The following is a 22381-nucleotide window of genomic DNA, read 5'->3' on the forward strand; positions in this document are numbered from 1 at the left end:
TAAATTTGGTGATCCTTGTTAGAAATTCAACATCTGTCAAAACCATGTGAGGATGTGTTATGAGGTCCCCCACCCCCCCTCCATTTTTGATGCATTCTAGCCCCTTACACTATCTGAACATTAAGCTGTGGTACTGACAAAATATCGAGCAGTCTGTCACATTTTCAAACAGATGGCTGTGGAGGGCAAGTCGGGTATTTTATGGGGTAGATTGGCAGATTCTTGATCAGTACAGGTGTCAGGGGTTATGGGGAGAAGGAAGGAGGATAGGGTCTGGAGGGAAAGATAAATAAGCCATGATTGAATGTCAGGGTAGACTTGATGGGCTGTAGGAACTTATGATAGACACGAAAAGCTGGAGTAACTCAGCAGGTCAGACAGTATCTCCGGAGAAAGGGAATAGGTGATGTTTCGGGTTGAGACCCTTCTTCAGACTGAAGGTATGAACGATATAGAAATAGTTTAAATCACACTGGTTGCAGTGCTTGACAAGTGGGTGCAGGGGTGGAAAACCCGGGGGGCCTGAGGGGACACGACCCCCCATGTTTTTGAGAGGTGGGGGACATCCCCAAGTTTTTGTAATCCCGATTTTAAAAACTCCGCTTTTAGTGCTGGATTGAGCCTCCGAAGCCTCGCGCGTGTGTGAGTGTGCGTGTGCGCATGCGCGCGTGGCCGCCAAAAAATGGTGTCCCCTGTCCCCTCCATGTTTTGATAGCGAGTTCCGCTCTTGAATGGGTGGACAGTTAGTTGTCCAGTGCGCACTTGCCCGGATATTTGCACAGTGAGGAGTCTTGAAATCTTTCAGTTCCTTTTCTTTTCCTTTCCTTTTCCGAGACAGTTCCTCAGGATTGAAGATTTCTTGCTTCCGCACCAGCAATCGAACAGAACGGACTGAGCAACATGTTGGCCCAAAGGAAGACTAAAATGATTGATCACCAATTAACTGAGTAATTTCTGGTGAATTCGAACAACAATCTCTGTTACTGTGGCTTAGAATTTTGTCACACTTTTGAGTGCAGCATTGTGCCTCTATCTTCATGGGCATTTCCCGGGAATCTAAATTGCTATAACAGAGTGGCTTATCCACATTGCAGTATCTAATATACCAAAAGACCAGTCCCAAGCATTGCATGTATTTATGTAAGCAATACACTTTACATAACTTTTCATCAAAGACACAGCATGCCTTTAAGTTATTTGATAGCTGTTAACTGCATTTTGCATAATATCAAAGGAACAGTTTTATCAATAAACATTAATCACAAAAATTGGTATATTAATTTCCATTTGCTGACTCTCTAATCATCTTTTAATATGTTTATTAATTGCAGTAGAAAGTATTTTTATGATAGTCCCCAATTTACCTTCATGTTGACAAGGAGAAATCATTCAACAAAATTCATCCATGATTGGACTGCAAGGTATTTGTCTGATTGAATAACAATCAAGCTTTTCTTGCAGTAATCATTTGCCATAATATCCCATTACCATACCTTTTCCTCATCACTAACTCAAATTGTATTAGCAAAAATGCCAGTGCCTTCACCTTACTGCAAATGAAATGGTAGATATTTAAGTAAAGAATAGACTACATTATACTCAAGCAGTCTAAGAAGGGTTTCGGCCCGAAACGTTGCCTATTTCCTTCACTCCATAGATGCTGCTGCACCCGCTGAGTTTCTCCAGCACTTTTGTCTACCTTCGATCTTCCTGCATCTGCAATTCCTTCTTAAATACATTATACTCATATTTGCCATCCGTGCAGTATAGGTTTCAACCTCCCAGTGCAAAACCCATCATGGGTTTTCCAAAATATGGTCAATGCCAATGACACAATGGAACACAGTGATAGAGTTGCGTAAATACAGTGCAGAAGAAGATCCTTTCACCCAATGAGCCCACACCGACTAGCAATTACCCCTTACACGAACACAATCCTACAGACGAGGAACAATTTACAATTGTCCTTCCAAAGCCAATTAACTTGCACACCTGTCTTGAGAGTATGGGAGGAAATCGGAGAAGCCAGAGAAAACCCACGCGGATGGGCATACTAAATCCGTTTAGGCAGCATCCATAGTCAGGATGAAACCCGGGTCTCTAGCGCTGTAAAGGGCCTGTCCCACTGTACGAGGTAATTCAAGAGCTCTCCCGAATTTAAAAAAAATCAAACTCGTGGTAAGTATGTAGAATGTATGTAGCAGCTATGTCGGAGCTCGTGGATGTCTCGTAGCGGCTCGTAATGCTAATGGCAGGTACTCGGGAAACATGGTAACTCGTGAAGTTTTTTCAGTACTGTGAAAAATGTCTACGAGAGCCCCGAGTACCTACAAACGGCTATTACCGTTATTCTCCGCGTTCGAATCAGGGGAAACTCGGGAGAACTCTTGAATTGCCTCGTACAGTGGGACAGGCTCTTTAGGCAGCAACTTTACCGCTGAGCTGCTGTGCCCCTTGAGCCTCTCTTCCACTAGTTCGCAAGGCAATGGTTGACCCAACGCCACCTTCTGCCTTAAAACCTCATCACAAGGAACTGCAGGTGCTGGAATCCTGGTAGAACACTGTTTCCTGGGATGGCAGGACTTTCATATGAAGAAAGACTGGATAGTCTTGGATAGACTCGGCTTGTACTCGCTAAAATTTAGAAGAATGAGGGGGGGTCTTATAGAAACTTACAAAATTCTTAAGGGTTTGGACAGGCTAGATGCAGGAAGATTGTTCCCGATGTTGGGGAAGTCCAGAACAAGGGGTCACAGTTTAAGGATAAGGGGGAAGTCTTGTAGGACCGAGATGAGAAAAATAAAATTCACACAGAGAGTGTGAATCTGTGGAATTCTCTGCCACAGAAGGTAGTTGAGGCCAGTTCATTGGCTATATTTAAGAGGGAGTTAGATGTGCCCTTGTGGCTAAAGGGATCAGGGGGTATGGAAAGAAGGCAGGTACAGGATACTGAGTTGGATGATTAGCCATGATCATATTGAATGGCGGTGCAGGCTCGAAGGGCCGAATGGCCTACTTCTGCACCTATTTTCTATGTTTCTATGTTAACACAGGGTCCTGGAGTAACCCAGTGGATCAGGCAGCCTCTGTGGAGGACGTGTACAGGCAACATTTTGGGTTGGGACCCATGTTCAGACAAATAATCTAAGAATCTCGTGTGTTTAGTAAAGAATTAATTGATCATAAATAGCTGCTGAAAAACGCTTCACATTTCTGCCTTCCTTGTAACTTTCAGTTCAGAATGCACCTGAAAAAGCATTTTTTAATGGAAAAGGAAAGAAAAATTAGCAGGTGAATTGTAAAATGAACAGTCACAGGTTAGCACATCTAATAATAGTACCAACATGCTGCTTCCCACAAGTATTGCCCGATTATACTGGGTCACTCTAACAATGCAGCACATTTCCATATTTTACAAATGAATAATTGCATTAAGGTCAAGAGTCAAAAGTGTTTAATTGTCCTATGAACCAGAAACAGAACAATGAGATTCTCACTTGCTGCAGCTTTTTACAGGCACATTAATGCAATAGCACAACAAATAAACGTACACTAAACAATAATACAATAAATTATAACTTATACTAGGTAACCAGACCATAAGGCCTGGATAGAATGGATGTGGAAAGGGTGTTTCCAGTAGAGGGGGAGTCTAGGAATGGAGGGCACAGCCACAGAATAAAAGGACGTACCTTAAGAATGGAGATGAGGAGGAATTTTGTTAGCCAGAAGGTGGTGAATCTGTGGAATTCCTTGCCACAGACGGCTATGGAGGTCAAGTCATTGGGTATTTTTAAAGCAGAGATTGATAAGTTCTTGATTAGCAAAGGGCCTGTCCCAGTTGGGCGTCATTTGCGCGTAATTTTCCCGACATCATTTACGCCTCATGACGTGCACGTCATGCCGCAAACATGATGCGCGCATAGTGCGTGGTGACGTAAGCAGTGACGTGCGGTTGCGCGCGGTGCCCCAGGATTTTGGCAAAGCAGATTCGATGGGCTGACTGGCGTAATTCTGCTCCTATGTCTTATGAAAATGAGTGCAAGCTGAAGCTCTTAGGACAAACCTTAAACAAGGTCCATGGTAGTTCATGGATGAGGTAGGGTTGTGGAGTTACCGACCTGTTGGGTGATCAACCAGGTGTGACACAACCTGTCAGTACACACTACACGATACACCTGTCAAATTTCAAGGGAATTATTCAGTGACAAGCCAAATCTCCTCAAAACTCTGAAAAGGTGGAGGCATTGATAAGCTTTCTTTGTGCTTGTCACAGGACAGATCATCAAAGTTGTGCACGCCCAGGAACCTGAAGCTGTTGACTCTCTCCAGCACCGACCCACTGACAAAGTCAAGATCATGGAGCCTTGTCTTTGTTGGTGTCATGGGATCTTGACTTGGATAACTGACCACATCCAAACAAATCTTCTCAGAGTACCTCAATCTAAACATCGTAGGTGGCACAGTGGTGCAGTCCACAGTGGCGCAACAATCACTCATACACTAGTTCTATCCTCCACACTCGGGACAATTTACTGAAGCCAATTAATGTACAGACCTGCATATCTTTGGAATGTGGGAGGAACCCGGAGCACCCAGAGAAATCCCACGCAGTCACAGGAAGGACATACAAACTCCATACTGACAGCACCCGTAGTCAGGATTGAACCTGCGTCACTGGCAGTATAAGGCAGCATCTCTACTGCTGCATCACTGTACCTCCATATGCATGGAGATTAAAAATGCCGCAGTTGATCTTCACCAGAATCCCAATTACTTTGGTAGCCAGAGATAATCACACATCCAAATCACTAAACATATATGGATAGGACAAGTTTGGAGAGATATGGACCAAACGTAGGCAGGTGGAACTAGTGTCGCTGGAACATGTTGGCAGTTTGGGCAAGTTGGGCCGAAGGGCCTGTTTCCACACTGCATCACTCTATGACTCAATGGCTCTAATGTACTTTCTTCAACTGAGAGTGAGACCTAGATACTACGTCTCCCGTCTGAATATTTGTGGACATATGGCTACCAGATGCATAATGTACCTCAAGACTACATTCATTCTCTTTAGCTCTTCCCTTGAGGCACAATCCTGCCACAATGTGATGCAATTGGTATAGATGAGATGCTATTGAAAGCAGATGAAGAAGCCATAACATCCAGCTGCTTTTGCTTCTGCATTTGCAGGAGTTTTAGCAGAGAAATGTGTCCATAAATGTAAAGCAGACAAATGTGCCCACTCTTCAGTGGGGGACGTTGGAAGATAAAATCAAATGCCCGTTTTAATGCGATGAGAACTTTGTAAGGAGAAAGTTATATCTCATAAGGCTCCTTACAGTTTAAGAATACTGCTCCATCACCGATTTTCCGGCAACTGGTGGTCTGGTACCTCCTTTAATCCGGACAAAATTACGGAACGAACTTGAAATCCCCGACGGAAGACCAGGCCCGGGTGAGGTGGCCGATCTCAACCATGTCAGGACCTCCGTACCGATTGGCGGGTCGAATTTGCCCCCTGCGGCCGGGATTCTGGAACTCTGGCCTGGCCAGAACCGGCAGATCTGTTCCCAAAGCCGACTTCCGAGGTCGCCTTTGCGGGCTGGTATCTCGCACCCCCACCCCTACCTCATCCCCCGGCGGCCTAGGCAGACTATTCCGGTACCGTTGGACTCCTCTTGGAAGCCGAGAGCTCTGTTGGTCACCAAAACAGATCATTCAGAAAGGCTCTGGAACCAAAGGTGCCAGAAAATCGGTGGTGGACCTGTATTAATTTATGCTCATTATTAACGTGGCATGGGATGGGTTTTACAAAGTATGCACCACACCTTAAAGAGGTACTTTTTATAATTGATTGAAAAATATAGCATGGAAACAGGCTCAGCAGCCCAGGTCCAGCGTTGACCATCAATTACCCGTGCACTAGTTCCATGTTATCGCACTTTCGCATCCACTCCCTACACACTATGGAAGATTGACAGTGGCCAACCCACTAACCCACACGTTTTTGGGATGTGACAAGAAACTGGAGCAAACCCATGCGGTCGTGGGGAGAATGTACAAACCTCCCACACAGATTGTGCCTGAGGTTGGCATCTGGCGCTGTGAGGCAGCAGCTCTACCAGCTGTGCCACCCCATCACTATACAGTATATTCTCCATGTGTTGCTATTCCCCATGGATATTGATCAGCTCTTTGTTTTTCGTCCTGAGGATGTGGAGTTTGAGAAGAGAGAGGCTGCAGCAACACCACATGAGCCAGAAGACGATGTATGTGCAGAAGAAAAATAAAGAATGAGGAATTCTTCAGTCACATGACTGTGTACACTCGATCTTCAGCTCTCTACACACCATTGCCTGAGGGATACAGATTCCCAAAGGAATTTGCCAGCAATCTACACCGAATGCTAGTATCCAGAATTTTAGTTTAGCTTAGAGATACAGCATGGAAAGAGGCCCTTCGGTCCACTGAGTCTTCACAGACCAGTGATCCCTACACATTAACACTATCCTACATACTCTAGGGACAATTTATATTTGTACAACGCCAATTAGGATGTAGTGTACCATTACAAACCACATCTTCCCATCTCCTCCCCTTTCGGCTCCCCTCCATAACTACCTGGACAATTTGTTCCTTCCCACCCAAACCACCCTTTCCCCTGGCACTTTCCCTTGCAACCGCAGGAAATGCTACACTTGTCGCTTTACCTCCCCCCTCGACTCCTTCCAAGGACCCAAGCAGTCATTCCAGGTGCGGCAGAGGTTCACCTGCACCTCCTGCAACCTCATCTATTGCATCCGCTGCTGTAGGTGTCAGCTGCTCTATATCGGTGAGACCAAGCGTAGACTTGGCGATCACTTCGCCCAACACCTCCACTCGGTTTGCACTAACCATCCTGATCTCCCGGTGGCTCAGCACTTCAACTCCCCCTCCCATTCCGAATCTGACCTTTCTGTCCTGGGCCTCCTCCATGGCCAGAATGAGTCCCACCGCAAACTGGAGGAGCAGCTCCTCATATTTTGTTTGGGCAGTTTACACCGCAGTGGCATGAACATTGACTTCTCCAATTCCAGGTAGCCCTTGCTTTCTCCCTCCTTCCTCTCCCCTTTACAGCCCTCCCACAACCTACTGTCTCCGCCTCTTCCTTTCTTCTTCCCGTCCCGCCCCCCCCCCCACTCCACACATCAGTCTGAAGAAGGGTCTCGACCCGAAACGTCACCTATTCCTTCGCTCCATAGATGCTGCCTCACCCGCTGAGTTTCTCCAGCATTTTTGTCTAACTGTAAACCAATATGTCTTTGGAGTGTGGGAGGAAACCGAAGATCTCAGATCAAACCCACGCATGTCACAGGGAGAACATACAAACTCCGTATGGACAAGCATTGTACTCAGGTTCGAATCCGGGTCTCTGGAGCTGGAAGGCAGTAACTCTACCGCTGCGCCACCGTGCTGCCCATGTAGAATGGAGAAACAAAGAACTGCAGATGCTGGTTAATGCACCGAATGACACAAAGTGCTGGAGTAATGCTGCAGGTCAGACTTCTGAATCTGAAGAATGGACTGGACCCAAAACATCACCTCTACATGTTCTCCTGTCCTGCTGTTACACCTGCGTGCTGTTGGACCTGCTCCTACCTCAAGGTATTCGACTTCCTGACGGGCAGGCCCCAGGTGGTGAGAACTGGCAGCCACACCTCTTCCTCACTGATCCTCAACACAGGCGCACCACAGGGCTGTGTGCTTAGTCCTCTGCTGTACTCCCTGTTCACGCACGACTGTACTGCTAAGCACAGCTCCAACATCATCTTAAAGTTTGCTGACGACACGACCAACCTGGGCCTCATCACAAACAATAATGAGACGGCCTATAGAGAGGAGGTAAAGGCACTAAACAGCTGGTGCCAGGAAAATAACCTCTCTCTCTCTCAATGTCAGCAAAACTAAAGAGATAATCATGGACTACAGGAGACAGCAGGGGAGTGGACACCTCTCCATCCACATCGGTGATGCTGAGATTGAAAGTTCCTCGGTGTGCACATCACTGACGACCTCTCTTGGACACTGCACACGGACACAATAACTAAGAAAGCCCGCCAGCGACTCTTTTTCCTGAGAAGACTGAGGAAATTTGGCATGAACGCCAGCATCCTCACAAACCTCTACAGTTGCACCATCGAGAGTCTGCTGACGGGCTGCATCACAGTCTGGTACGGGAACTGTTCTGCCCACAGCCGCAAATCACTACAGAGAGTGGTGAAGGCGGCACAGCACATCATTGGCAACTGTCTCCCGGCCTTTCAGGACATTTTCCACCGGTGGTGCCTGCGGAAGGCACACAGCATCATCAAGGACCACAGCCACCCAGCACGCAGACTGTTCTCCTTGTTACTGTCAGGCAGACGATATAGGAGCATGGCTGCACGTACCACCAAACTTAAGAACAGTTTTTATCATCATGCCATCAGGCGTCTGAACTCATAAACACATCATATATGTTGATTATTTTATTTATTATTGTCTTTTACCTACCAATGTCACTTTTATCTTATCTTTTTTTTACCTTAATTTTATCCTTGTAATATTATTGCTGAAGTGACCTGTTGTCTTGTCAAACACATTTCATTGTACCGTTGACCCTGTGTTAACTTACCAACGACAAATAAATCTTAACTGAACTGTAGGCAGGAGGACGCTCCCCCGGGACACAAAGATGGCCGGGCGAGGAGAGGAGAGGAGAGGAACATCGGTTCACGGGAACTGCTCTGTTACATCCAGCGTGCAGACCGACCTGACTTTGGACTTTGAATAATGGCACCAAAAATGGCAGCGCCTGCATGCGTGATATATGCAAAAAGAATTTCACTGTGTACTTGCATATGTGACAAGTAAAGCATTAGTGAACTATTGAACTTTAGCGCAAAATAATTCTTCATCGGCGTTACACAAGCTTTCTTGCAGAGCACAAAAATCCAGGTGGAGAATGTAAGATAAGATCTATCAGGCACAAAGCCATGCTGGTTTTTGGTACCTGTCAATACTGAGCGATGGTAGCACCAAGCAATTTGATTTATTTTTGCTTCAATGAGAACATCAAGGCGCTCCACACGACTGCTATGTTAATGTGCCAGTGTCACAATATATTGACACCCATCTCTTTCTTTTCCTGCTGGATTCGCATGCACAAACAATGCCAAAGCCTAATTATTAGAGTAGGCAAATCATCATTTTGCAAATATAATTCCAAAAACAGAAAATAATAATGCAAAACAGAAAACAAAGTGGCACATCACAATATACAAATGAAAAGCCACAACAATCAATGGCTGTCAAGTTATGTGTCGGAAGCAACTGCAATTGGAGACTTAAACCAAAGATAGATACAAAATGCTGGAGTAACTCAGCGGGAGAAGGGTCTCGACCCGAAACATCACCCATTCCTTCTCTCCAGAGATGCTACCTGACCCGCTGAGTTACTCCAGCATTTTGTGTCTATCTTCGACTATCAAGTAATGTGCAATTAATGTCATTCAAAGAACTTCTGTCTTACTTAATTTCAATTATTATCTATTCACTTAAAAGAATTCATGAACTTAATGTGAAGACACAATAATACCCAGTTTGCCATTCTGAGGTTATCTAATCGGTTGACTGCGTGAGTCTGACACAACAAGTGAATATTTTGGCCCAAAATGGTTGATAAATCTTAATTGCACATTAAAACACAATTCTGCTGATAATCGCTCGAGAAAAAAAAAATGTCTTTCATGTCTAATTTTGAGCTGCTTCGATAGAACGCGAGATCAGATTAAAATATTTGTATCTTTGAAATAGTAATTCACTCACAGCTCAGAGGTAATTTGCACGGTGGTAAAATATATCGCTTAATTTCACATCTACAGAACATGACCAATTGTTGCAATAAGAGTTTAACGCTGCTATGTGTACAATAACTTGCTTTACAATCTGTCGTTGCAATAACATTTACACGTGGCATCAATTGCTACTTTGCTCTTTCATCACCCTTCATTTTGTTCTTACCTTCCTTTCACACAGAAGGCCGTGAAACCAGAGCATTTCATAGTAACTGCTCTTCAAGGGAGATGCTAAATGCATTTCGTTGTCTCTGTACTGTACACTGACAATGACAATTAAAATTGAATCTGAATCTGAATCTGAATAACTGAGAGTTTTTCTTTCTACTCAATCTGTAAAAACTGGCATGCAGTTTAAACCATTTTGCAGTTTAATTACACTGATGATCGTCAAGGCTAAAGAATACTGACCGTCTTCCCGAGATTTCTGTATGAAGGCTTCCACTCCGCTCTCTCCATAGTTTCCCTCAGAGGCAAGGGTAGACACATAATTCCACCGCAGTGCTTTGACAATGTCGACCATAGCCTGTGTCTGGAACGTGTCCGAAGGAACCACACGAGAGAAAAAGTCGTACCTGGTGTTGTCACTAAGTTCTGGGGCTGTGGATGCATAACTTATCTGAGGAATCTGCAACAAGGAAAACACAAACATGAACATAGGAATCTCAAGGTTTAGTATAGTTCAAGATTTACACAAAATGCTGGAGTAACAAAGCAGGCCAGGCAGCACTTCTGGATAATGGGTGACTTTTCAGAGTCGAGAACCCTCTTCAGACTGGTCTAGTTCAGTTTAGTTTAGAGATAAAGCATAAACACAGGTCCTTCAGCCTACCGAGCCTGTGCTGACCAGCAAGCCCCGTACACTAGTTCTATCCTAAACACTGGGGACTATTTACAGAAGGCCATCAGTTAGAGTGAGGGGGGGAAGGATTTAATAGGGACCTGCGGGGTAACCTTTTCACACAAAGAGTGGTTGGTGGGGTGTATGGAATGAGCTGCCAGAGGAGGTAGGTGAGGCAGGTATTATCCGAAGGTTTAAGAAACATTTAAACAGGTACATGGGCAGGACAGGTTTAGAGGGATATGGGCCAAACGCAAGCAGGTGGCACTAGTGTAGATGGGACATGTTGGTCGTTGTGGGCAAGTTGGACTGAAGGGCCTGTTTCCATGCTGTATGACAAAATGATTTGATGACAAAATGTGTGAGATAAGGAGATAAGGATAGAAGAGGTGAAAATTGAGTGGGGCAAAACATTTTTTCATCCACACGCTGTTCCTTGGATCTTTGCTGAAAATTGGCTTGATATAGAAATAAGCTCAATTTATGAATTTTAAGAATGAGTTAGAAATTATAACAAATATCTTCACTATAAACAAAAAAATATTCAATTATACATTCTGCAGTTTTTTCAAAAGTACTTCATATCATTATTCCGGCATTACCATTATTTCATTTTAAATAGTCATCGTGATTTAAGAATTTTTTTCAGTGCTCTGCTTTTCACAGTTTAACGGAGGATTAAAATATTGTAATATAATTGGTTTTCTTAACGTTTCAAATAATATTCATAGCACTAGCTATAATTAAAATATCCTAGTATTATTTCAATGTAGATATGCTTATTAATAGTTTTGCCAGAACTACAACTAATCCTAAAAATGTGCTTATTCAAGTTGTAGAGCATAGGACAGTACAGCTGAGAAACAGGCCATTCCGCCCACAATGTTCATGCTGAATATAATGGCAAGTTAAACTAATATCCTCTGCCTGCAATGCATGTGACCCGTATCCCTCTATTCCCTGCATATCTTTGTGCCTATCCAAAAAGCCTCTTAAATGCCACCTACATATATGCATCCACCACCACCACCTCTGGCAGTAGATTCCAGGCACTCACTGGGAAAACCATCCCCGCACACCATGCCGCTCAAATTAATTGAGCGGCACGGTGGTGTAGGGGCAGAGTTGCTGCCTTATGCCCCTGTCCCACTTAGGAAACCAGAACGGAAACCTCTGAAGACTTTGAGCTCCACCCAAGGTTTCCGTGCGGATCCCGGAGGTTTTTGTCAGTCTCCCTACCTGCTTACCTGCAACTCCAGCAACCACCTGCAACCTCCGGGAACCGCACGGAAACCTTGGGTGGGGCGTAAAGTCTCCAGAGGTTTCCGTTCAGGTTTCCTAAGTGGGACAGGGTCATTACAGTGCCAGAGACCCGTGTACGATCTTGATGACAGGTGCTGTCTGTACAGAGTTTGTACGATCTCCCTGTGACCGCGTGGGATTTCTCCGGGTGCTCCGGTTTCCTCTACACTCCAAACACGTACAGGTTTGCAGGTTAAGTGTCCCTAATGTGTGTAGGATAGTACTAGTATATGAGCGATCGTTGGTCGGCGTAGACTCAGTAGGCCAAAGGGCCTGTTTCCATGCTGTATACCTAAAACTAAACTGCTTTAAACTTTGGCCCTCTCATCTTAAACTATGCCCTCAGTCTTTGACATTACCGTCTTGGGGAAAAAAGGTACCGATTATCCACCCTATCTATGCCTCGCATAATTTTCAATACTTTCATCAGGTTCGCCCCCCTCAAGCTCCGAAGCTCCAGAGAAAATTTGTAGTTAACTGTCACAATTTATCTGAGTGCATTCAGTTAAAATTTAGATGAACAAACCTAGAATTAAATGAGCAAGATACAGAGCATGTTGGTTCGGGAATGCTGCACTGCGGTGGCATGAAATGTTATACAGAAGTTCCTTTCGTTTCTCTCAGGCAGTTGTAAAGGTTCACACACCATTATTTCAAAGAGAAACAGGCGTGTTCAGATTGGCGTCCTAGACAGTGTTTCTTCTGCAGCGGAATTATCTGTGTGTGGGAGATTGCCATATGTCAGTTTGCTCTTGTTTCCTGCATTAAAGCAAAGACCCCCACAAGGATTTAATTAGATATGAAGTGCTTTGGGTTGACTTTAGTTGATGGAAGGCATTGCATTAAATACAAACCTTTCTACATTTATTTGCTACATCTTTTGAATGTTAATTCCACAATTCTGTAAGATCATTCTTACGACAAAATTACAAGTTTTAAATTACAGGTTGTACAGAGGCAGAGGTCTCACTGCGCCAGAGACCTGGATTCAATCCTGACCTCGGGTGCTGCCGGTGTGGAGTTTACACGTTCTTCCTGTCACCGCGTGGGGTTTGGCCGAGTCCTTCTGTTTCTACCAGATCCCAAAGACGTTTGTTTTTATAGGTTAATTGGCCATCAATAAAGTGCCCCATAGCATGTAGGGAATGGATGGGAAATTGGGATAATATAGAACTGTTTTGAATGGGTGATCGATAGTCGGTATAGATTTGATGACACTAAGAGTCTGTTTTCATGCTATATTACTCAACTAAATTAAATATGTGCTCCAGAAGATCAGATTTAGTGCCCATGATTTTGAGAAATCATTGAATTAGTTCCATCCCATTCTGTCCCTTATCCCACTGCTCCCTGTTCTGTGCACCAGCATCTCATCAAACAAAGTCATTGACTCGATTCTACAAAATACCTTCATGGTTTAACATGTGCCAGGATACTCCATTTCTGGTGGCAGCTATGATTGCTAAACAAATAAGGACCAGGTTTAGTTTGTTTTACGGATGCTTTATGAGAATGCCTATGTGAGTTGTCCTGCTCCAACTCGAGCACAAAATTCCATCCAACGAGGACCCTGCCAGGTCTCACTCGAAACGGGCGGCACAGTGGCGCAGAGGTAGAGAAGCTGCCTTCGAGCACCAGAAACCCAGGTTCGATCCTGACTACATGAGCTGTCTGTACGGAGTTTGCATGTTCTCCAAAGACATACAGATTTGTAGGTCGATTGGCTTTGCTAAAGATTGTACATTGCCCCTAGTGTGTAGGATATTGCGAGTGTACAGGGTGATTGATGGGCTGAATGGCCTGTTTCTGCGCTGTATTTCTAAACTAAACACCCAAAGTCAGAGATGCTGCCTGACCCGCTGAGTTACTCCAGCTCTATGCCTATCTAAAAGCCTCTTAAAACGCCACCATTGTATCTCCCTCCACCATACCAGGATGGAAAGGACAGAAGAATGTTCATTAAACACCAACATCTCAGGAGGCTGCCAGCATTTCCTGAGACCAGGAGCAGGGAGCCTAGTTGTGATTAATTGGGATTCTCAGAAACACTGGACCATCCTTCACTGGGAAGTATTCAAGTCAAAAGTTGGAGAGATTTAAATTAATTCTTAAGTTTTATCGAAGGATTTTGATCTTTTTCCTCCTCCGGAAGACTGCAGATTTTTAGCCGTTTCCAGCATCTTAACAGGATACAAGAACAACGTATCACCACTGATTGACAGATGGACTTACTCTCAGCATTATTAAAAGGATCTCGGGGTTATTTTTAATGATCCGCTGGGTTTGAGCTTAACATGATAATGAGGGAGCATACCTTGTGGGAAACTGTCCACACCTTCGCAAAACCTGTCGACAGATCTCAATATGATCTTTTTATTTCAAACAGGCTGTGTAGTTTTTCTCTTATGAAATTTAGAGTCAAAGAACAGTGGGGTGGCACCATGGCGCAGCGGTAAAGTTGCTGCCTTACAGTGTCAGGGAACCGGGTTCGATCCTGACTACAGTGCTGTCTGTACAGAGTTTGCACGTTCTCTGCATAGGTTTTCCCCTGGGTGCACCGGTTTCCCAATACACTCCAAAGCCGTGGAGGTTTATAGGTTAATTGGCTTTGGTGAACATTGTGAATTGTCCCTAGTGTGTAGGACAGTGTTAGTGTACGGGGATCGTTGGTCGGTGCAGGCTCAGTGGGCCGAAGGGCCTGTTTCCATGCTGTACCTCTGAACTAAGCATCATATCGGTGTGAAAAGTTGCCAAACAAATCAGAGCCGGCTCTGATCACAACTGGATATTGATTTCTCTCATTTCAAGTAACTCTTGCACGCACTCTCTCTCTCTGTTCCTCCCCCACGCAGGTCGCCCTGCTAGCTCCACTGTTCACATCTGTATGTCACCTCTTCCGCCGCCAACAACGGACCATTGTTGGCTCCACCTTTCCTTGGTCATCGGTGCTGGCTCTCATTTGTTCTGAGCCATTTCGTACCTCTAGTTTCCCTCTCCCCTGACTCTAAGTCTGAAGATGGGTCTCGACACAAAACGTCACCTATATCTTTTCTCCAGAGATGCTGCCTGACCCGCTGAATTACTCCAGCATTTTGTGCCTAACTTCAGTGAAATATTATCATGGTGGCTAGCCAAGTAGTTTGGCAGATCGTGTTGCAGCTTACAATAAATGGTGTGAGGCTTTTCCTTAGTATAGTAATTAGTGAATGATCGTTATCTAATTACGCAAATGATTTCAATTCATTGGCAAAATGTTGCTTCAAGGCTGCCCAAGGAGCAAAACACTTCCAGTTTAATAAATCAGGAAGAAAAACCCGATGTGATTTTTTCCGGTAGACTTGTTCGCATGATGACTGCTGATCCATCGAATCAGCTAATTCCATGACACATACTTCAAGAGATTCATGTCCTGCCTCATCAATCTCCCTGTAGAATAGCCATAATTGCTCACTTGTCAACATAGCTTCCTCTCTCCTTATAGTCAAGCTAGTCTCAATGGGGATCACAGAGTCATAGAGCCAAACAGCACGGAAATCAACCCCTCCAACTTATCCACACTGACCAAGATGTCCCATCTAAATTAGTCCCATTTGCCTGCATTTGGCCCATATCTAAACTAGCGTTTCGCAACCGGGGTTCCCCGGACGCTAGGGTTCCACGAGAGGTCGCTAGGGGTTCCGAGAGAAATTGTGATAAATAGGCTATTCATATGTAAATGCATTTTTTCAGTCATTTTTGTGTTTAATTTCATATTCGCAATTTTATTATGCACGTACAGCACCACCTGGATTTGCACCCATTTCTGCTCTTCCCCCTCCCCCCCATTGACCTATATTCCTTCCTCGTGCTTCACAATTTGTACCTCTTCTGTCCTTATCTCACACTTTTTTGTCTTTTCACCTCTGCCCTTTGTCCAACCATCTGCAAATCAACCCACCCTCCCCCCCACCCCCATCCCCTTCCTATACTGAATCCCCTATCACCTATGTTTATCCCATATTCTTCTAAACCTTTGTTTAAGAAGGAACTGCAGATGCTGGAAAATCGAAGGTAGACAAAAATGCTGGAGAAACTCAATATCTTTGCTCCAATATCTTCGCTGCACCCGCTGAGTTTCTCCAGCATTTTTGTGTACCTTCCTCTAAACCTTTCCTATCCATGTACCTGTCGAAGCATCTTTTAAAGTATCTCGAAAGTCCAAACGCTATCATAGTGCCTGCCTCAATCACCTCCTCTGGAAGCTCGTTCCATATACCCATCACCCTCTGTGTAAAGGTTGACCTCTCAAGTTCCTATTTAATCATGCCCCTCTCACTTCAATCATATGTCCTCGCGTTTTTGATTCTCCTACCCTGGATAAAAGATATGCCTCGTGGAACTCTGATAACGGTCCTTATAGGATCCAAGATGCACCCAAGCCAGGCCACTCTCTGCGCGCTGGTCCCAGAAGTGGATCTGCAATCATTCATTACAATCGCTCCACTTTTTAAAATCTCTACCCCACTGTTGATGGCTCGATTATAATCATGTATAGCCTTTCCACTGACTGGTTAGCACGCAACAAAAAGCTTTTCACTGTACCTTGGTGCACGTGACAATAATAAACAAATCTTAGTATTAGCTGGCACTCCAATTCCTTCTTTTTTTGTGATTTCAAGTTCTGCACAACCTTCCTGGTATATTCTGCCATTTGACTGCCCATGGAGTTTTCAGAAACATTATGAGAATTTAAGATCATAATCAATTAAAACCCTGCAATTCTGCTCAATGCGCTGATAATTATTTATGATGCAAATCAGTCCAGATCTACTTAAAAGTAACAGGAATCGCAATGTATATTTTTAAATAGTTTTATTTTTAAGGAAAACACTCTTTATTCTTCACAGAGAAACACAATAAAAGTGTCTCCCGGTTGCTAACCATTTCAACTCCCCTTCTCATTCCCATACTGATATTTCTGTCCTCGACTTCCTCCATTGCCAGACCGAGATCGCAGGCAAACTGGAGGACCAGCACCTCATATTCTGCTTGCTTAATTACAACCTTATGGCTTAACCAGTGAATTGCCCAATTTTAGGTAATGAATCTAGGTGATTTTAGGTAATTGCCCAATTTTAGGTGAAGAGTGGCACGGTGGTACAGCGGTAAAGTTGTTGCCTTACAGCGCTTGCAGCGTCGGAGACCTGGGTTCGATCCCCGACTACGCGTGCTGTCTGTACGGAGTTTGTACATTCTCCCCGTGACCGCGCGGGTTTTCTCCGAGATCTTCGGTTTCCTCTCGTATTACAAAGACGCCAAGATAAATTGTCCCTAGTGTGTGTAGAATAGTGTTAACGTGCTGGTCGGTGCGGACTCGCTTGGGCCATAAGGGCCTGTTTCCGCACCTTATATCTAAAAAAACCCTTCTCTTTCTGGTGCCCCATGCAGATTAGTACCCATTTCTCCACTCCCCCCCATCCTCATCCACCTCTATTCCTTCCTCTGGCTTCAAATTCTCACCTCTACTATCCTTATCTAACACTTTTTGTCTTCCTCTGGCCTTTGTCCAATCATTTGCCTATCAAATACCCCTCTCACCTGCATCCACCTATCACGCCAGACTTTGTCTTGCCCCCACCTCTCTTCCCCTCCCCCTCCCCCACAATCAATCCAAAGAAGGGTTCCGACCCGAAACGTCATCTATCCCTGTTCTCCAGAGATGCTGCCTGACCCGCTGAGTTACGCCAGCACATTGTATAGAAAAAACCTGTAAGGATGTTGACCAGACTGGAGGGCCTGAGCTATCGGGAGAGGTTAGGCAGGCTAGGACATTATTCTTTGGAACGTAGGAGGTTGAGAGGTGACCTTATAAAATCATGAGGAGAATAGACGGGTTGGATGCACAGAGTCTTTTACCCAGTGTAAGGGAATCAAGAACCAGGGGACTTAGGTTTAAGGCGAGATGGGAAAGATTTAATAGGAACCCGAGGGGGAACATTTTCACATAGATACAGGTGCGACTAGCAGTGATTTGGCGCCTTGGTTGGCAAGGACAAGTTGGGCCAAAGTCTGTTTCCACACTGTTCGACTCTATGATACAATCTTTCCTCACAGCTACAGGTTTACAACATCTCCTTTCCTCACCTCTGCTATTGGTCATGTCCAATTTTCCAGTGCAACTTCCCAGCTCTTAAATATGATGTTTTTATTCATAAATAAAACATTTCATTTGAGTTTTAAATCGCCACTTTGGGCTATTTGGCTTCAATGAAAGATCTTTGGACCTAACGTCCAAGGATCCTCTGCCCCATTATATCTCTCTATATCATACTTACTAAAGCATCAGTGTAATCTTTGAAGTGAAACTTCTTTGCCGCTTAGTCTGAGAGTCACACAGCATGGAAACAGGCTCTTCAGTACAACTTGCCCATAGACCTCTAAACCTTTCCCATCCATGTGACAGTCCAAAGGTCTTTAAAATTAATTACTTGGCATGAGTTAGCTGTATTAGTGCAGTCGATAAAAAAATGATCTAAAAAAAAAAATCAGTCTTGTCCATTTCAGTCTCAGTAAACTTTTAACAGTGTGATAGATCACTATTACTGCAAACCAATCTCCACAGCACTAAAAGTGACCATTACAAATGTGGACTCTCAGTCTCCCATGTTTTTAGTGGTGTAGATTTTGCAAGTATAACATTTCCGTGTTCTTTTGTTGCACTTTTTTAACCCAATGTTTCTTTCTCCCTTTTCCTATCTATTCCCATTCTGATATTGATTTTCCTTCTCATGTCTGCAGTCTAAGGTGAGTAGCGCAAGGTTTAAAGAAGATTTGGGCGGCACAGTGGCGCAGCAGTAGAGTTGCTGCCTTACAGCCCTGGGTTTGATCCTAACTATGGATGCTGTCTGTACAGGGTTTGTACATTCTCCTTGTGCTCCGGTTTCCTCTCACCCTCCAAAGACGTACAGGTTTGTCCTGTTTTCATACCTTACCCTTTGTTGTGTTTTCACACCTTACACCTCTATGTATCTCCCTCTCCCCTAACCTCAGTCTGAAGAAGGGTTTCAACCTGAAACATCACACATTCCTTCTCTCCAGAGATGCTTGTCCCGCTGAGTTACTCCACCATTTTGTGTGTATCTTTGGTTTAACCCAGCATCTGCAGTTCCTTCATACACATTTGTAGGTTAATTGGTTTTGGTAAAATTGTAAATTGTCCCTAGTGTGTAGGGTAGTGCTAGTGTACTAGTCGTCACGGACATGATGGGCCAAAGAGCCGGTTTCCAGGCTGGAACTCTAAAGTAAAATCGACTGAGATGTGTAGGGCAAGAAGTTTTTTGTTTAAGGGGTGGTGGTGGTGGAGGTAGATTAGATTAGAGTTTAAGAGGGTTATAGATAGGCACATGGATATGCAGGGAAACGGGGTGGGGTGTGGTGTGGGGTGTTGGAGGCGGTGGGAATATTGAGTCAAATTAGATTTGTTTATCTTACCAAGATATAGAACAGGTACAGGCCTTTCAGCCCACAATATCTACGTTGAACACCTGTTCTATATTCTACTAGATCAAGTGCAGACCCGTTGGGTCTGTTTCCCCAATGCAGGGTTGCGGGGGGGGGGGGGAGGAGGGGGGGGCTCGGGCATCACACTCACACTAACCACCCCCCAAACACACAGGTGGGGGAGGGGAAGGGGGGGGGAGGGAGAGAGGGGGGGGGAGAAGGGGGGGAGAGAGGGGAGAGGGGGGGAGGAGGAGGAGGAGGGGAGGGAAGAATAGGAGGGAGGGAGGGGGAGAGGGTAGGGGAGAGAGTGGAAGTGGGAGAGAGGGAGGGGCAGAGGGGTAGGGGAGTGGTGGAAGAGGGACAGAGAGGTTGGGGAAGAGGGGGAGAGAGAGGAGAGCGAGGGGGAAGGGAGGGGGAGAGAGGGGGTGGAGGGGTGGGGTAAGGGGGAGAGAAGGGGAAGAGTGGGGAGGGGGAGAGAAGGGGGTGTGGTGGAAGAGGGACAGGGGTAGGGGGCGGGGGAGAGATGGAGGGGGAGAGGGAAGGGGGGGGGGTGGAGAGAGGGATGTGGGTGGGAGCAGGATGGGGAGGAGAGGGAGAGGGGTGAGGGAGAGGGGTGAAGAGGGAGGAGGAGAGAGTGATGGGGGGGGGAGGAGAGAGGGGATGGGGGGGGAGAGAGAGTTGTGTGGGGAGGAAGAAGGGAGGGGAGGAATGGGATGGGGGGGGAGAGAGGGGGAATAGTGTGGAGGGCCCTGTAGAGGCGGTGGAGGGGAGAGGGATGAGAGGACAGGGAGATTGAGAGGGGGAGGAGAGAGGGGGGGGAGGGGGAGGAGAGAGGGGGGGAGAGGTGCGGCCGGGGGGGAGGAGGGAGATGGGGTAGGGGAGGGAAAGAGTGGAGGGAGGGAGGGGGAGAGGGGTTGGGGGGAGAAGGGGAAGTAGTGCGCTCCAGCCCTGGAGGGCATCTACCACACACGGTGCCTCAGGAAGGCCGTCAGAATCCATAAAGACTTCTCACACCCTTGTAATGGACTGTTCGAACTACTTTCACAGATGTTACAAGGCCTTCTACGCATGAACCTCCAGACTCAGAAACAGCTTTATTCCCAGAACTATAGCGGCTCTGAACCGGCCCTGCTGAGTGACCCCATCCCCCCTGAACTCTCTCCCTCGGATGGTCACGTCACACACCTTATTTATTTATTTTACTTTTCTTTTACATCGGTTGGAAGCTGCATACTAAATCTCGATGTACTGATGTGCATTGACAATAAAATATATTATTATTATTATTATTATTAGTGGGGAGGGAGAGGGGAAGGGGGAGGGGTAGGGACAGTCCATCTGTTCCCCATTCCCTATCACCCCCAATCCTCTTTCTCTATTCCCACACACGTGATGACGCACTTCGACACAGGCTGGGGGGGTGGGGGCTGGGGCCGGTGCAAAGGCATATGTAAATGGATCCATTCCGATTGGACATCTGCGAGCATTGGGCATTGTGACATCACACGATGGAATGTTCAACCACATTCTATGGGTGAGAAGCCAGTTTTTTTTTAATTTGGGGGAGGGGGGGGAGAAGGAATTGATTAAAAATGTGTACATAAAACGCCAAAATGTAATCAGGAGTGGATACTTGGAATGAAAAGTGAAATCTCTACCGAAATGGAAAAAATCTCGGCGATTCTGCGTCTGGTGTTGGTGTAGCAACAAATTAAAGGCTGGCAGCCACAAGTCAGGCAGACACACACACACACACAGTTTTAAATATAGATAGATAGACAGATATTCTATTGTTTTACAATCTGGCACTGTCAACTTTACAACCTTTGAAACTGATGGAAGAGATGCACAGTTATTATATTTCCCATTCAACTCATATTCTGGACATTTGATTTCCCTTATTACCTAATTGATTACATTGTACATCAATTGATAACAATCAATTTAGATCTTCAGCAACTTGATGTGAAAAAGAACAAAAATTTAAATAAAGCTCAAAACACCCAATAGCAAGTCTAGTCACTGATGAATTCCCTGCCAGAGCAAACCATTAAGAAACATAGTCATCATTAGCCTGGTCTGATTGCAATGTTGATCCATTACTGAACTAAAACAATGGTAAATATTTTTCTCTTCCTGCTATTTTTTTCTAAATTAATCACACACCGACTTGATCTCCATCACCATATATTTAGGTCTGTTCCAGTTCTTGTACAACGATTTCAAGCTAAAATTTCCATATGATTATACGTATCCAGATTTCATGAAACAGATTGATGGCGCAGCGGTAGAGTTGCTGCCTTACAGAGCCAGTGACATGGGTGCGATCCTGCCAACAGGTGCTGTCTATACGGAGTTTGTATGTTCTCCCCGCGACCTGCATGGGTTTTATCTGGGTGCTCCGGTTTGCTCCCACACTCCAAAGGGGTACAGGATGGGAGGCTAATTGGCATGGTATGAATGTAAGTTGAACCCAGTGCGTGTCGGATAGTGTTAGTGTGCGTGGATCGCTGGTCAGCGCGGACTTGATGGGCCGAAGGACCCGTTTCTCGGCTGTATCTCTAAACTAAATATGAAATCGGATGAAATTCTGCTTGCCCCTTTTTATTGTTTTGTAAATATTACTCACTGTTGAAAATTATCTGTACATTTATGAGATACAATCATGGAGTTAGACTGTAAGCATCGAACAAACAAAAAACAGGAATGGTCTGAGGTATCCCTTGCTAAAGCACTTCTTTGATAGGAAATGTGAAAATGTGATTCAAAAGTTCAAGATTTTGCATGTCTGGATTATATTCATTGCTGCTGTAATTTGCCAAAGTTATGGGAGATATCTGCTCCCTTACCTTTCAAAATGATGAAGGAATGATAGAGAAGG

General features: G+C 45.1%; 1 protein-coding gene across 2 annotated transcripts in view; it reads right to left on the minus strand.

Annotated features, from left to right (window-relative positions):
• The window catches only part of LOC129708663 (metabotropic glutamate receptor 4-like), a 780176-nt gene that overhangs the window by 557085 nt on the left and 200710 nt on the right, over nt 1–22381 (minus strand). For both annotated transcript variants that reach the window (XM_055654562.1, XM_055654563.1), the window contains one exon: nt 10290–10506. In XM_055654562.1, the coding sequence (XP_055510537.1) occupies nt 10290–10506 (217 nt within the window). The remainder of the gene's footprint in view (nt 1–10289; nt 10507–22381) is intronic.

The sequence above is a fragment of the Leucoraja erinacea genome, chromosome 24, assembly GCF_028641065.1.
Source record: "Leucoraja erinacea ecotype New England chromosome 24, Leri_hhj_1, whole genome shotgun sequence".
NCBI classification, from domain to species: Eukaryota; Metazoa; Chordata; class Chondrichthyes; order Rajiformes; family Rajidae; genus Leucoraja; species Leucoraja erinaceus.